Source organism: Ranitomeya variabilis, chromosome 3 (genome assembly GCF_051348905.1).
Source record: "Ranitomeya variabilis isolate aRanVar5 chromosome 3, aRanVar5.hap1, whole genome shotgun sequence".
NCBI lineage: Eukaryota > Metazoa > Chordata > Amphibia > Anura > Dendrobatidae > Ranitomeya > Ranitomeya variabilis.
Window position 1 is genome coordinate 129,023,078 of NC_135234.1, and position 14,838 is coordinate 129,037,915.

The 14,838-nt window shown below is 43.6% G+C and overlaps 1 protein-coding gene across 1 annotated transcript in view; it reads right to left on the minus strand.

Annotated features, from left to right (window-relative positions):
* Positions 1-219: 219 nt before the first annotated feature.
* Positions 220-14,838, minus strand: part of LOC143817632 (uncharacterized) — a 61,402-nt gene continuing 46,783 nt past the window's right edge. The window contains exons 4-9 of the mRNA XM_077299124.1: positions 2,217-2,289; positions 2,067-2,135; positions 1,679-1,871; positions 1,362-1,518; positions 290-1,241; positions 220-231 (exon numbers count right to left, since the gene is read on the minus strand). Of these exons, the coding sequence (XP_077155239.1) occupies positions 220-231; positions 290-1,241; positions 1,362-1,518; positions 1,679-1,871; positions 2,067-2,135; positions 2,217-2,289 (1,456 nt within the window). The remainder of the gene's footprint in view (positions 232-289; positions 1,242-1,361; positions 1,519-1,678; positions 1,872-2,066; positions 2,136-2,216; positions 2,290-14,838) is intronic.

Genomic DNA, 14,838 nt, shown 5'->3' on the forward strand with positions numbered 1-14,838 from the left:
ACAGTCAGTCTCCATTGTGGAGCGCTCGGCAATGTCTGAGTCCAATGGGGGGAAAGATAAACTCCCGCCTGGGTCCTGGTGCCTCGTTGGGGGGGGGGGGAACAAAAACCCTTCCAGGATCCTGGTGCCTCGTTGGGGGGGGGGAAACAAATCCCATACCATTGTCCTGCTGCATTGCTGGTGGGGGGGAACAGAAAGCCATGGATGGATCCTGCTGCATCAGGGTGGGTCCTGCCTGGAAAGGTATGGCTTGGTCGTGCTGCATCATGGGGGGCCCGGTGCGATACGCCATGGTTTGGTCCTGCTGCATCGGGGGGTGTCCTGCCCGGAAAGCAACTCCTCGGTCCTGCTGCATCGGGGTTGGTCCGGTCAGATATGCCAGGCCTCGGTCCTGCTGCATCGGGGTGGGTCCGGTCCGAAATGCCAGGCCTGGGTCCTGCTGCATCTGGGGTGGGCCGGTCCGATATTGCATGGATGGGTCCTGCTGCATCGGGAGGGTGCCGGGCCGATAAGCCACGCCAGGGTCCTGCGTCATCGTGGTGTCAGCGGAGGAGGTCCAAGCCGGAGCAGCGGTCGTCACGGTGGTGGCGGTGGGATGTCCAACAGCACTCGTCATCGTGTTGGCGCTGTAGTGGAGTACACCTGTAGAGGGAATAGAGGTGGCCGTGCAGTGGTATGCAGCAGAGGTAGGAATAGTGTTTACTTGTGACAGTGACGGCACAGTTGGATATGCCGCCACATTACGACTCTGACTCTGCTGCATAGCCTGCACAAAAGCAACATTGCAGGCCTGCATCACACTCAGCTGGAGATCAGGGCTAAGGTGTTCCGACATGCCCTCTAGGATTTGATTGAAAAAATGATGAGCTGGCTTCTTGAGGTCGGCTTTCAATTGATCAACGCTTTTGGCGACATCCTGGATGCGGCAATTTAAGAGATTATGGGTCACATCCATTCTGTCACCTAAAGCCTTGATAGCTTCATGTAAAACCGAGCTCAAGTGTAAAAACTCGGGCATGAGGGACCTATCCGAAGCCCTCTGTCGCTGCCGGGATGAGCCCGCAAAAATGGGTGCAGCGAAAGAGGACTGCGAAAGGGGAAGACCTGATGGGCCAGCCCCCTGGTCTCCAGTGAGTGTGGAAGACCCACCTGGTGCTGCGCTGCTGGATGGCTGGGACGGGTCCGTGGCTGCCGGCTGAAGGACCGCTCCAGAACCTGTGGCAACAGTCGTGCAGTGTGTGCTGTGAAAAAAGAAAACAGAAAATTAATACCAAACTATAACAAGACGGTACATCCTGTGGAATTAAAAGTGACAGATTATGTCAATGCAATACAACCGGAGGCATGTGAGAAATACTTACGTTCTCATGAGAAGGACCGGTCTCAGGAAGGCCAACACACGGTGGTATTTGTAGAGCCGGTGCCTTGCTCCGGAACCACTAGCTGCACTCTTCTCTGCACGTAGGTCCTTGTTGAAGCGGTCCTTCATGGAACGCCAACGTGTCCTTACTTTCTCCACTGTGAAATAACAATAAAATATAATGGTCAGAATAAGGACTTTTGGCCGTGCTCTCGTGACTGTGTGTGATGACAGAAACTACGAAAAGTTTCTTTCATCACACACAGTCAAGAGAGCATGGCCAAGGTCTGTTGCTTCACACTACCGTGCAATACTTACCAAATGCATTACGGACCCGTGGCGGGGAATTCTCCCAGCCATCCCACAACGCTTGGGCCACCTCACTCCACAAACGACGGAGAACACTATTGACGGCGTGCTGTTGATCCCGGCTGTCCCACAACGGGACTCGCTCCTGGACCAGACTGATCAGCAGGTCATTATCAATCCGGTCTTCGTCCCGTTGTGAAACCTAAAATTAAAACAAAATCATTTAAGTTTGCTCAACCACATTTGGAAAAAATAAGACACGAAGATGAGAAAGGGCAGGAATATGAAAGACAACTTTCAGAAAAGGATGATATAAGAAATATGTATAGAAAAACAAGGGTACAGAAAGGAAGTTAAAAGAATATTACAATAAGGACAGTCTGCCTGGTATACATACCCGCTGCCGTCTTCCACCTGGACCTTGACTCCGCTGCTCAGTACCTCTCTGTCCCTCAGTTGAAGTGCTCTATAAAATTTTAAAAAAAAAATTGCCTCATGTGTCGATGTGACAGTCAATACTTACCAAGCTGACGGACAAAAAACATACCTCGCTCACGTGATCCACTTCTGATTGACGTGGCTGGAACTCCTCATCAGACGAGGAAACCGGAGAAGACATTCTGATGTGTGTTAAAAGAAAAAAAATAGAAGAAATTAGGACATGTAGATCCAAAAAATTGAAAATGAATGCATTGGCTAGGATATACTCACATTGCTCTGTGTCTTGTCCAAGAATGCGTCCGGGCAGGGTGCTGTCTTCTTTGGAGTCTGATGAGAAGTGACCAGAAACTTCCCCCCACCTTCCTTTTATAACCCTGCTGCTATGGGGGAGTCTTATCAGTGTCTAGACATCTTTATCTACACTTAATTCAATGGTGCCAAAAAAAACGCATGCGTCAAAAAAACGCATGCAAACGCATGTCAAAAAAAACGCATGCGTCCCCATTGACTCCAATGCATTTTTTTGTCCAAAAAAAACGCATGTAAACGCATGCGTTTTTTTGGGAAAAAAAAACGCCCCTCAAAATACTACAAGTTGCATTTTATTAAATGAACGCATGCAGTTAAAAAACGCATGCGTTCACAAACGCGTGCAAACGCGTACACCAAAAAACGCATGCGTTTTCAATGTTAAATATAGGGGGAAAAAACGCATGCGTTTTTTTGGTAAAAAACGCTGCAGACAAAAACGCAAGTGTGAAACCAGCCTTAGGTGTTTAATTCCCTGCCATTGGGAACCATGACAGTATAGCCGGCCCACAAAGTGTTAATTGTTTGGGCTGAAGCAGGAGAAAAAGAAGTGTTGAAGGGAAATTTTTTTTTTTCCCTCAGAGTTTTGCTGCCTAGCCCTTAATTGCTGTCTAGCTGCTTCTTACCTCCTCTTATCCCTTGAATGGCTCTGACCTTAGCTGTTTAACATGGATGTCCAGAGTTTGGCTTCCAGCCTGAATAATCTTGTTGCAAAAGTTCAAAACATACAGGATTTTGTTGTTCACACTCCTATGTATGAACCTAGAATTCCTATTCCAGAGTTTTTTTCTGGAGATAGATCTACCTTCCTGAATTTCAGGAACAATTGCAAATTGTTTCTTTCTTTGAAATCTCGCTCCTCTGGAGACCCTGTTCAGCAGGTCAAGATTGTAATATCTTTCCTGCGGGGCGACCCTCAGAATTGGGCATTTGCATTGGCACCAGGGGATCCTGCATTGCTCAGTGTGGATGCGTTTTTTCTGGCACTGGGATTGCTCTATGAGGAACCTAACCTGGAGATTCAGGCTGAAAAGGCTTTATTAGCCCTCTCTCAGGGGCATGATGAAGCGGAAGTATATTGTCAAAAATTTCGGAAATGGTCGGTGCTTACTCAGTGGAATGAGTGCGCCCTGGCTGCAAACTTCAGAGATGGTCTTTCTGAGGCCATTAAGGATATTATGGTGGGGTTCCCTGCGCCTACAGGTCTGAATGAGTCTATGGCTATGGCCATTCAGATTGATCGGCGTTTACGGGAGCGCAAACCTGTGCACCAGTTGGCGGTGTCTTCTGAACAGGCACCTGAGACTATGCAATGTGATAGAATTCAGTCCAGAAGTGAACGGCATAATTATAGGCGGAAAAATGGATTGTGTTTTTATTGTGGTGATTCAGCTCATGTTATATCAGCATGCTCTAAACGCACAAAAAAGGTTGATAAATCTTTTGCCATTAGTACTCTGCAGTCTAAGTTCATTTTGTCTGTAACTCTGATTTGTTCACTGTCATCCATTTCCGTCGATGCCTATGTGGATTCGGGCGCTGCCCTGAGTCTTATGGATTGGTCATTTGCCAAACGCTGCGGTTTTAGTCTGGAGCCTCTGGAAGTTCCTATTCCTTTGAAGGGAATTGACTCTACACCATTGGCTATGAATAAACCGCAGTACTGGACACAAGTGACCATGCGCATGACTCCCATTCATCAGGAGGTGATTCGCTTCCTTGTACTGTATAATTTACATGATGTACTAGTGCTTGGTCTGCCATGGTTACAAACTCATAATCCAGTCCTGGATTGGAAAACAATGTCTGTGTTAAGCTGGGGATGTCAGGGGGTTCATGATGATGCACCTCTGATTTCAATCGCTTCATCTACTCCTTCTGAGGTCCCTGCGTTTTTGTCTGACTATCGGGATGTTTTTGAGGAGCCTAAGCTCAATTCGCTCCCTCCTCATAGGGATTGTGACTGTGCTATAGAATTAATTCCTAGCAGTAAGTTCCCTAAGGGTCGTTTATTTAATCTGTCAGTGCCAGAGCATACTGCTATGCGGAATTATATTAAGGAGTCCTTGGAAAAGGGACATATTCGTCCATCTTCGTCCCCTCTGGGAGCAGGTTTTTTTTTCGTGGCAAAAAAAGATGGTTCCCTGAGGCCTTGTATAGATTATCGCCTTCTGAATAAGATTACAGTCAAATATCAGTATCCATTGCCATTATTGACTGATTTGTTTGCTCGCATTAAGGGGGCTAGGTGGTTCACTAAGATAGATCTTCGCGGTGCGTATAATCTTGTGTGGATAAAGCAGGGTGATGAGTGGAAAACCGCATTTAATACACCTGAGGGCCATTTTGAGTATTTGGTAATGCCTTTTGGACTTTCTAATGCTCCTTCAGTCTTTCAGTCCTTTATGCACAATATTTTCCGTGAATATCTGGATAAGTTTATGATTGTGTATTTGGATGATATTTTGGTGTTTTCTGATGACTGGGAGTCTCATGTTCTACAGGTCAGGAAGGTGTTTCAAGTCCTGCGGGCCAATTCTCTGTTTGTGAAGGGCTCAAAATGTCTCTTCGGAGTCCAGAAGATTTCTTTTTTGGGGTACATTGTTTCTCCTTCTACTATTGAGATGGATCCCGTCAAGGTTCAGGCGATTTGTGACTGGACACAACCTACATCTGTTAAGAGTCTTCAGAAGTTCTTGGGTTTTGCTAATTTTTATCGTCGGTTCATTACTAATTTTTCCAGTGTTGTTAAACCTTTGACTGATTTGACTAAAAAGGGTGCTGATGTTGCTAATTGGTCTCCTACGGCTGTGGAGGCCTTTCAGGAACTTAAGCGCCGGTTTTCTTCTGCTCCTGTGTTATGTCAACCAGATGTTTCACTTCCTTTTCAGGTTGAGGTTGATGCTTCCGAGATTGGAGCGGGGGCGGTTTTGTCACAGAGAAGTTCCGATGGCTCGGTGATGAAGCCATGTGCGTTCTTTTCTAGAAAATTCTTGCCCGCCGAGCGCAATTATGATGTGGGTAATCGGGAGCTTTTGGCCATGAAGTGGGCATTTGAGGAGTGGCGTCATTGGCTTGAGGGTGCTAGACATCGTGTGGTGGTCTTGACTGATCACAAAAATCTGATTTACCTTGAGTCTGCCAGGCGTCTGAATCCTAGACAGGCTCGTTGGTCGTTGTTTTTTTCTCGTTTCAATTTTGTGGTTTCATACCTGCCAGGTTCAAAGAATGTGAAGGCAGATGCTCTTTCCAGGAGTTTTGTGCCTGACTCTCCTGGAGACTCTGGGCCTACTGGTATCCTTAGGGATGGGGTAATATTGTCCGCCGTCTCCCCAGACTTGCGACGTGCATTGCAGGAGTTTCAGGCGGATAAACCTGATCGTTGTCCACCAGAAAGACTGTTTGTTCCGGATGATTGGACCAGTAGAGTCATCTCCGAGGTCCATTCTTCTGTGTTGGCTGGTCATCCTGGAATATTTGGTACTAGAGACTTGGTGGCCAGGTCTTTTTGGTGGCCTTCCTTGTCAAAGGGATGTGCGCACCTTTGTGCAGTCTTGTGAAGTGTGTGCTCGGGCTAAGCCTTGCTGTTCTCGGGCCAGTGGGTTGTTGTTATCCTTGCCTATCCCGAAGAGGCCTTGGACGCACATTTCCATGGATTTTATTTCAGATCTCCCTGTCTCACAGAAAATGTCCGTTATCTGGGTTGTGTGTGACCACTTTTCTAAGATGGTTCATTTGGTACCCTTGCCTAAGTTGCCTTCCTCCTCTGAGTTGGTCCCTTTATTTTTTCAGAACGTGGTTCATTTGCATGGGATTCCGGAGAATCTCGTTTCTGACAGGGGATCCCAGTTTGTGTCTAGATTTTGGCGGACGTTTTGTGCTAAGATGGGCATTGATTTGTCTTTCTCGTCTGCATTCCATCCTCAGACGAATGGCCAGACGGAGCGAACTAATCAGACCTTGGAAACTTATTTAAGGTGTTTTGTTTCTGCTGATCAAGATGACTGGGTTGCCTTTTTGCCACTGGCCGAATTTGCCCTTAATAATCGGGCTAGTTCTGCTACTTTGGTTTCTCCTTTCTTTTGTAATTCGGGGTTTCATCCTCGTTTTTCCTCTGGTCAGGTGGAGCCTTCGGATTGTCCTGGAGTGGACATGGTGGTGGACAGGCTACATCAGATTTGGAATCAGGTGGTGGACAATTTGAAGTTGTCTCAGGAGAAGACTCAGCAGTTTGCTAATCGCCGTCGCCGCGTGGGTCCCCGACTTCTTGTTGGGGACTTGGTGTGGTTGTCTTCTCGTTTTGTCCCTATGAAGGTCTCTTCTCCTAAGTTCAAGCCTCGGTTCATCGGTCCTTATAAGATCTTGGAGATTCTTAACCCTGTATCTTTTCGTTTGGATCTCCCAGCATCGTTTGCTATTCATAATGTGTTCCATCGGTCGTTATTGCGGAGGTATGAGGTGCCCGTTGTTCCTTCGGTTGAGCCTCCTGCTCCGGTGCTGGTGGAGGGAGAATTGGAGTATGTTGTTGAGAAGATCTTGGATTCTCGTGTTTCCAGACGTAAACTCCAGTATTTGGTTAAGTGGAAGGGTTATGGTCAGGAGGATAATTCCTGGGTGGTCGCCTCTGATGTTCATGCGACTGATTTGGTCCGCGCCTTCCATAGAGCTCATCCTGATCGCCCTGGGGGTTCTCGTGAGGGTTCGGTGACCCCTCCTCAAGGGGGGGGTACTGTTGTGGATTCTGTTTTTGGGCTCCCTCTGGTGGTTACAACTGGTACTGGGTGACTTTGGTGGGTTGCGGTCTCTGGTTTCCACCTGTCCATCTGAGGCTGGGTGTTTCCTATTTAACCTGGCTTTCCTGTCATTCCCTTGCCGGCTATCAATGTATCAGTGTGTCTCTGTTACCTTTGCTACCTGCTCCTAGGCCTTCAAGACAAGCTAAGTCTGGATTTCCCTGTTTCATGTTTGCTTTCATGTTTTTAGTCCAGCTTGCAGATATGTAATTCTCTGCTGCTGGTTGCTCTAGTGGGCTGAAATTACCACTCATGTGCCATGAGTTGGCACATGAGTTCAAGTAATTTCAGGATGGTATTTTGAAGGGTTTTAAGCTGACTGCGCAGTTCACCTTTTGTATCCTCTGCTATCTAGCTTAAGCGGGCCTCATTTTGCTGAATCTGTTTTCATAACTACGTTTGTGCCTTCCTCTCATTTCACCGTCATTATATGTGGGGGGCTGCTATTTCTGTGGGAATATTTCTCTGGAGGCAAGATAGGTCTGTGATTCTTCTGATAGGGGTAGCTAGATCTCCGGCTGGCGCGAGACGTCTAGAGTCCCCCCAGGAACGTTCCCCGGCTGCTGTTAGTTGAGTGTTGAGGTTCAGGATCGCGGTCAGCTCAGGTTCCATCACCCTAGAGCTCGTCCTGTTTTTGCCCGTGTTAGGTTTTTAATTCCCTGCCATTGGGAACCATGACAGGGGGATATGAGCCATGCATATGGGATGGGAAGGAGATGAGCCATGCATACAGGAGGGGGGTCATTATACAGTATTGAGCATCATGTGGGATCATTATACAGTATGGATAACTGTGTGTGGCCATTATACAGGATTGAGCATCATGTGTGGCCGTTATACAGTATGGAGCATCATGTGCGGCAAATGGACATTATACAGTATGGAGCATCATGTGTGGCCGTTATATAGCATGGAGCATCATTTGTGGCCATTATACAGTATTGAGCATCATGTGGGATCATTATACAGTATGAAGAACTGTGTGTGGCCGTTATACAGTATGGAGCACTATGTGTGGCCATTATAGAGTATGGAGCATTGTGTGGCCATTATACAGTATGGAGCACTGTGTGGCCATTATACATTATGGAGCATCATGTATGGCCATTATACACTATGGAGCATCATGTGTGGCCATTATACAGTATTGAGCATCATGTGTGGCCATTATACAGTATGGAGAACTGTGTGTGGCCATTATACAGTATGGAGCATCATGTGTGGTGGCCATTATACAGTATTGAGCATCATGTGTGGCCATTATACAGTATGGAGCACTGTGTGGCCATATTTTTTTTTGTTTATAATTATTGTATATAAAACAGTGTGATCAGCAGTGCTAAATGGCTGTGATTGGGACGTGGATATGGGTGTGACTAGTTGCAAAATTGGTGTGGTCAGAGGCGTGGCCTAAAATTTGCCGTGGCGTACTACGCGTGTCGCAAACTTTATACCTCCTTCCCTTCTTCAAAAGTTGGGAGGTATGGTACTGCATTTGCCACATCACGGCAAGTGCCGCAAATCCCATAGGGAATGAATGAGGCCAAACGCAGTGTTGCTGTCAGTGATCTGTTACGTGGCAGATGCAGAAAAACTGCTGGATCTGCTGCAAAAGGTGACTTTCACATCAGCGATTCTTGCCAAAGTCACTGCCGATAGTGTCATACTCACCAAAGGGGAAGGCAGCACTAAAAGTGCCTAGGGCAGCAGAAACTCTAAATATGGCCCTGGGGAGCTACATTATATTCTGTGGGGGAACTGAATTACTACATTATATTATGGGGGGCTACATCATAATATATGAGGGGTTACAGTATACTCTATGGGGGGCTGCATTATATTCTGTGGTGGGGCTACATTATTCTCTCAGGGTACTACATTATATTATGGGGGCTACATCATACTATATGAGGGGGCTACATTATACTCTATGGGGGGGCTTCATTATATTCTGTGGTGGAACTGCATTCTCTCAGGGGACTACATTATATTCTGTGGTGGGTTGCATTATACTATATGAGGGGGGGCTGCATTATACCCTATGGGGGTGCTACATTATATTCTTTGGTGGGGACTGCGTCATACCTGAGGGGGTTGCATTATATTTTGTGGGGTGCTGCATTATATTCAATGAGAGGGGACCACATTATATTTTATGAGGGTGCTACATTATATTCTGTGAGGGGGCTACCCCAACCCTTGCTACATAATTAAGTTGTGAACTATCTTATATTATACTCTGACGTTAGTGCTTTTTTAGTGGGCCCCAAGAATGATTTTCTTTGGTGGGCCCAAGGTGCTCCAGTCCGACGCTGGAGCTATTCAAAAAAATTGGCATGTGTTACAAACAGATAGAGACTTATCTAGAATAAGCATTAATTGCCCACAGTTCGCATGCAAACAAACACAAAATTTGGCTGATTTGTTGGTACATAATCGCCTAATGCCAGTGGAAAATAATTGGCTAAAAAAAGGCTCTCCACAAGGAAATTATAAATGTGGGAATTGTAATTCTTGCCATTTACATATAGTAACATAGTAACATAGATATTAGGGTTGAAGGAAGACTTTAAGTCCATCTAGTTCAACCCATAGCCTAACCTAACATGCTCTAACATGTTGATCCAGAGGAAGGCAAAAAAAAAACATGTGGCAAAGAGTAAGCTCCACACTGGGGAAAAAAAATTCGTTCCCAACTCCACATACGGCAATCAGACTAGTTCCCTGGATCAACACCATAACAAGGAATCTAGTATATATACCCTGTAACATTATACTTTTCAAGAAAGGCATCCAGTCCCCTCTTAAATTTAAGTAATGAATCACTCATTACAACATCACACGGCAGAGAGTTCCATAGTCTCACTGCTCTTACAGTAAAGAATCCGCGTCTGTTATTATGCTTAAACCTTCTTTCCTCCAGACGTAGAGGATGCCCCCTTGTCCCTGTCTCAGGTCTATGATTAAAAAGATCATCAGAAAGGTCTTTGTACTGTCCCCTCATATATTTATACATTAACATAAGATCACCTCTTAGCCTTCGTTTTTCCAAACTAAATAGCCCCAAGTGTAATAATGACCTATCTTAGTATTGCAGACCCCCCAGTCCTCTAATAACCTTGGTTGCTCTTCTCTGCACCCGCTCCAGTTCAGCTATGTCTTTCTTATACACCGGAGACCAGAACTGTACACAGTATTCTAAGTGTGGTCGCACTAGTGACTTGTATAGAGGTAAAATTATGTTCTCCTCATGAGCATCTATGCCTCTTTTAATACATCCTATTATTTTATTTGCCTTTGTAGCAGCTGCCTTACACTGGCCACTAAAGGTGAGTTTGTCATCCACCCATACTCCCAGGTCTTTATCATTGACGGTTTTGCCAAGAGTTTTAGAATGAAGCACATAGTTATACATCTTATTACTTTTACCCAAGTGCATGACCTTACATTTATCCCCATTAAAGCTCATTTGCCATTTATCAGCCCAAGCTTCTAGTTTACATAAATCATCCTGTAATATAAAATTGTCCTCCTCTGTATTGATTACCCTGCTGAGTTTAGTGTCCTCTGCAAATATTGAAATTCCACTCTGTATGCCCCCTACAAGATCATTAATAAATATGTTAAAAAGAAGAGGGCCCAATACTGACCCCTGTGGTACCCCACTGCTAGCCGCGACCCAGTCCGAGTGTGCTCCTTTAATAACCACCCTTTGTTTCCTATCCCTGAGCCAGCTCTTAACCCACTTACACATATTTTCCCATCCCCATTATTCTCATTTTATGTATCAACCTTTTGTGTGACACTGTATCAAAAGCTTTTGAAAAGTTCATATACACTACGTCCACTGGGTTCCCTTGGTCCAGTCGGGAACTTACCTCTTCATAGAAATTGATCAGATTAGTCTGACATGAACGGTCCCTAGTAAACCCATGCTGATACTGGGTCGTGAGGTTATTCCTCTTCAGATACTCCAGTATAGCATCCCTTAGAATGCCCTCCAGGATTTTACCCACAGTAGAGGTTAAGCTTACTGGCCTATAATTTCCGAGTTCAGTTTTTGTCCCCTTTTTATATATTGGCACCACATTTGCTATACGCCAGTCCTGTGGTACAGACCCTGTTATTATGGAGTCTTTAAAGATTAAAAATAATGGTCTATCAATGACTGTACTTAGTTCCTGCAGTACTCGGGGGTGTATCCTATCCGGGCCCGGAGATTTGTCAATTTTAGTGATTTTTAGACCCCGCCGTACTTCCTGCTGGGTTAAGCAGGTGACACTTAATGGGGAATTTTTGTTATCACTGATCATATTGTCTGCCATGGGATTTTCTTGTATAAATGCTGATGAAAAAAAGTCATTTAGCATATTGGCTTTTTCCTCATCCTCATCCACCATTTCACCCAGACTATTTTTAAGGGGGCCAACACTATCATTTTTTAGTTTCTTACTATTTATGTAGGTAAAGAATATTTTGTGATTATTTTTACTTTCTCTGGCAATGAGTCTCTCTGTCTCAATCTTAGCTGCCTTGATTTGCTTTTTACAGAATTTATGTAATTTTCTGTATTTATTTAATGCCTCATCACTAACTACTTCCTTTAATTCTCTAAATGCTTTCTTTTTGTCCCTTATTGCACCCCTTACAGCTCTATTTAGCCATGGTGGTTTCCTCCTATTTCTAGTATGTTTATTCCCATAGGGTATATATTGTGCACATGTCCTATTCAGGATGTTATTAAACGTCTCCCATTTTCTTTGTGGTAGAAAATCCATTGCACATTGGTCCAATCCAGCATACAGTATGTGATTTCATTTAATGAAAAAGTAAATTTGTTGTCTATAAACTATACTGCCCTTGCTTCTTTTATTACATTGGAAAAACTATTCGACCCATGGCCACAAGATTTTGGGAGCATTACAACTCCATAACTTCTGGCAAGGGATCACTAAGATTAATAAAACACATGCAGGAAAAACATAATTCTAACCCAAAATTATTATGATTCGCAGGACTAGAAATAGTTAAATATCCTCCACAAGGATGTAGTCACAACAAATTATTATTGAAACATGAAGCCTGATGGATAATAAGAGCAAATGCTCAAGGTACAATCGGACTAAATGATAGACTAGATCTCACAGTGTTCTGTCTTCATACACGTTGATACGGTGTGTGATCCGACATACGGCATAAACCACTTCTGTCTCCCAGATAAGCAGACTGTTCTCTGTAGTCTAACTTGTTTATTGGTAAACATGAGCGCTGTAAAACTATAAGAATACAAATGATATGGATAAGTATTGAGCCAAATAACAACACAGCTGACATTTTACAACCAATAGAAAAGTATACAGGATGATGCAACTTCTATATATAACTACGTACAGTAAGTCACAGATAATAGATTTCCTAAGTACTAGTTGCTATACAGTAATCACATTCTGTAGAACACTGTATTGCAAGAACAGGGATAACAATCTTACCGGATAAACTTAACCAGGATGGCAAGTAAGTGAGGTAGTTCCAACACAGCAGATTAACACGTGTGTCCAGGGAAATACACAGAGAGAAAATGGAGTTTCCCCATCCCATGATACCTTGGTGCAACACCACAATACAACACTCTAATTATTACTGAAAAACACAGGTTATAAATTTAACCACCACTGGGTGGTGCTATAACACTGCAAACCCAAAACACTAATAGTACTAAAACTTTTTAATGGATAATTGGAACCATACTGTCCTTGTTAAAATGGACAGAACACACAGTATTTCTATAATCATTGTATGTTGTACGCTGCAATTATGATGTGATTGTTTTTATTTTATTTTATTGTGATACATGTTTTGCACAATATTTTATAATGTTTTTTGTAATACTTGATAGTCAGTTTCCACTATAAAGGAAATTACATCATTTTAATCACACACCTGGACCAGTGGAAGCGCTACTCGAGCGAAACGGCCGTCGTCCATACCGCACTCCCCGCACCCTCGCATTCACCTGCTGACTCCTAACAAATGTCTTCAACCATTGGATGGTAAATAAAGGACTTTAATTTTGCTACAACTGGGTTAGAGCCGCATCCCTTTTTCTACTCCATATTGATATTCAAGAGATGGTCAATCAATATTGAACAGTTATCTCTAGAAGGCATCACTTAAACAAGGGTTGAAGGTTCAGCAGAATTTAATTCACATTAACAATGGCTAATTCTTTTGATGATGAAGTATCTGTAGTATCAGTTTTTCAGCTGCAACATCAAAATTCTCCAATAGAGGTTTTCCATTCAGCAGTGTCATTTGTTGCACTTAGTCACATGGATAGAGAAGGTGATACGCAAAGAATAAGGAATAGAATGGATAGCCAATATCAAGTTCAGATTCCTGCTTGCATCATTATAAAATGCATGGTCAGTCAATGTAGACTACAGTCTAAGGCTAGGTTCACATTTGCGTTCAGGAGGGCTGCGGATGGCTGTGCACTTCCTCCCTTCTTCCTCCATGAAACTCCTCCTACGCTCCGCCTACTTCTGTATGAGTCCTGTGCTTCCCTGCGTACCTATCTTTAACATTGGGTACTCAGGGACATGTGTTGTATGCGGATGTGTCTGCATGTGTCGATACGGGGGGTTGCCTCGACAGCACGAAAGTGCAAAATTTTAAAGATAGGTACACAGGGAAACACAGGATGCATACAGAAGTAGGTGGTGCGTAGGCAGAGCTTCAAGGAGGAAGTACGCAGTCATACGCAGCCTTCCTGAATGCAAATGTGAGCCCAGTCCTGTGAATTCTAAGTTGGCCCCAGTGTAGGAAAATTCAGAAATGTTCATGAACTTACAGGCAATGAGTGAAGGTTCTTTGAAATTAAATTGCAAGAAACATCTATTTGTGCTGTCTATTATTAAACAGGCAGTTGTTTACCAACAGTTACTAACTGTTTATCTATAGTCATATACATTTAGGTCGTTTGACATTTTTTAGTTTGTGCTTTCATTAAAGCGCTAGAAAGGGATTCAATACAGTTTTTCTTACAAGAACTCAGTTTGTTACTCATCTTTGCTTGGCATTTATAGGCTTAGCAGCACTTGAGATTTGCGATTTCGTACAAATTAAATTTTAAAAAATCAATGCAACCTATGTTTTCCAATTTCAAAATATTTGATTATCTCTATGACTAAAAATTAATATTATATGATAATCCAGTAAATTACATAATTAGTTTAATAATAAGTTTGCATCTAGTTTTGATTTAGCTTTAAAAACTGCATCAAAAACTGGCTTCTGAAGATGAATGCATGTGTAAATACAGCTTAGGATCATGGTACACCTGGCTAGTATTCATGAAGTACAGAATAATCAAAGTAAAAATGAAAATTTTTAATACTGAGATTAGATTTAAAGGGAACCTCTCAGGTCCCCCATGACCCTAGAACCACCAGGAGTTGTGTCTGCATATATAAATTCCCCGCCTAACAGTCTCTGTATTACATTGCATACATAAACAGATCTTTTAAAAAAAGTATTTCTAAAGATTGTTTTTTTATTTAAATGAGGGCTTTGACTAGTCATGGGGGAGTTAGTGTCCCCTGACTAGTCGGCCCACTTAGCATGTTA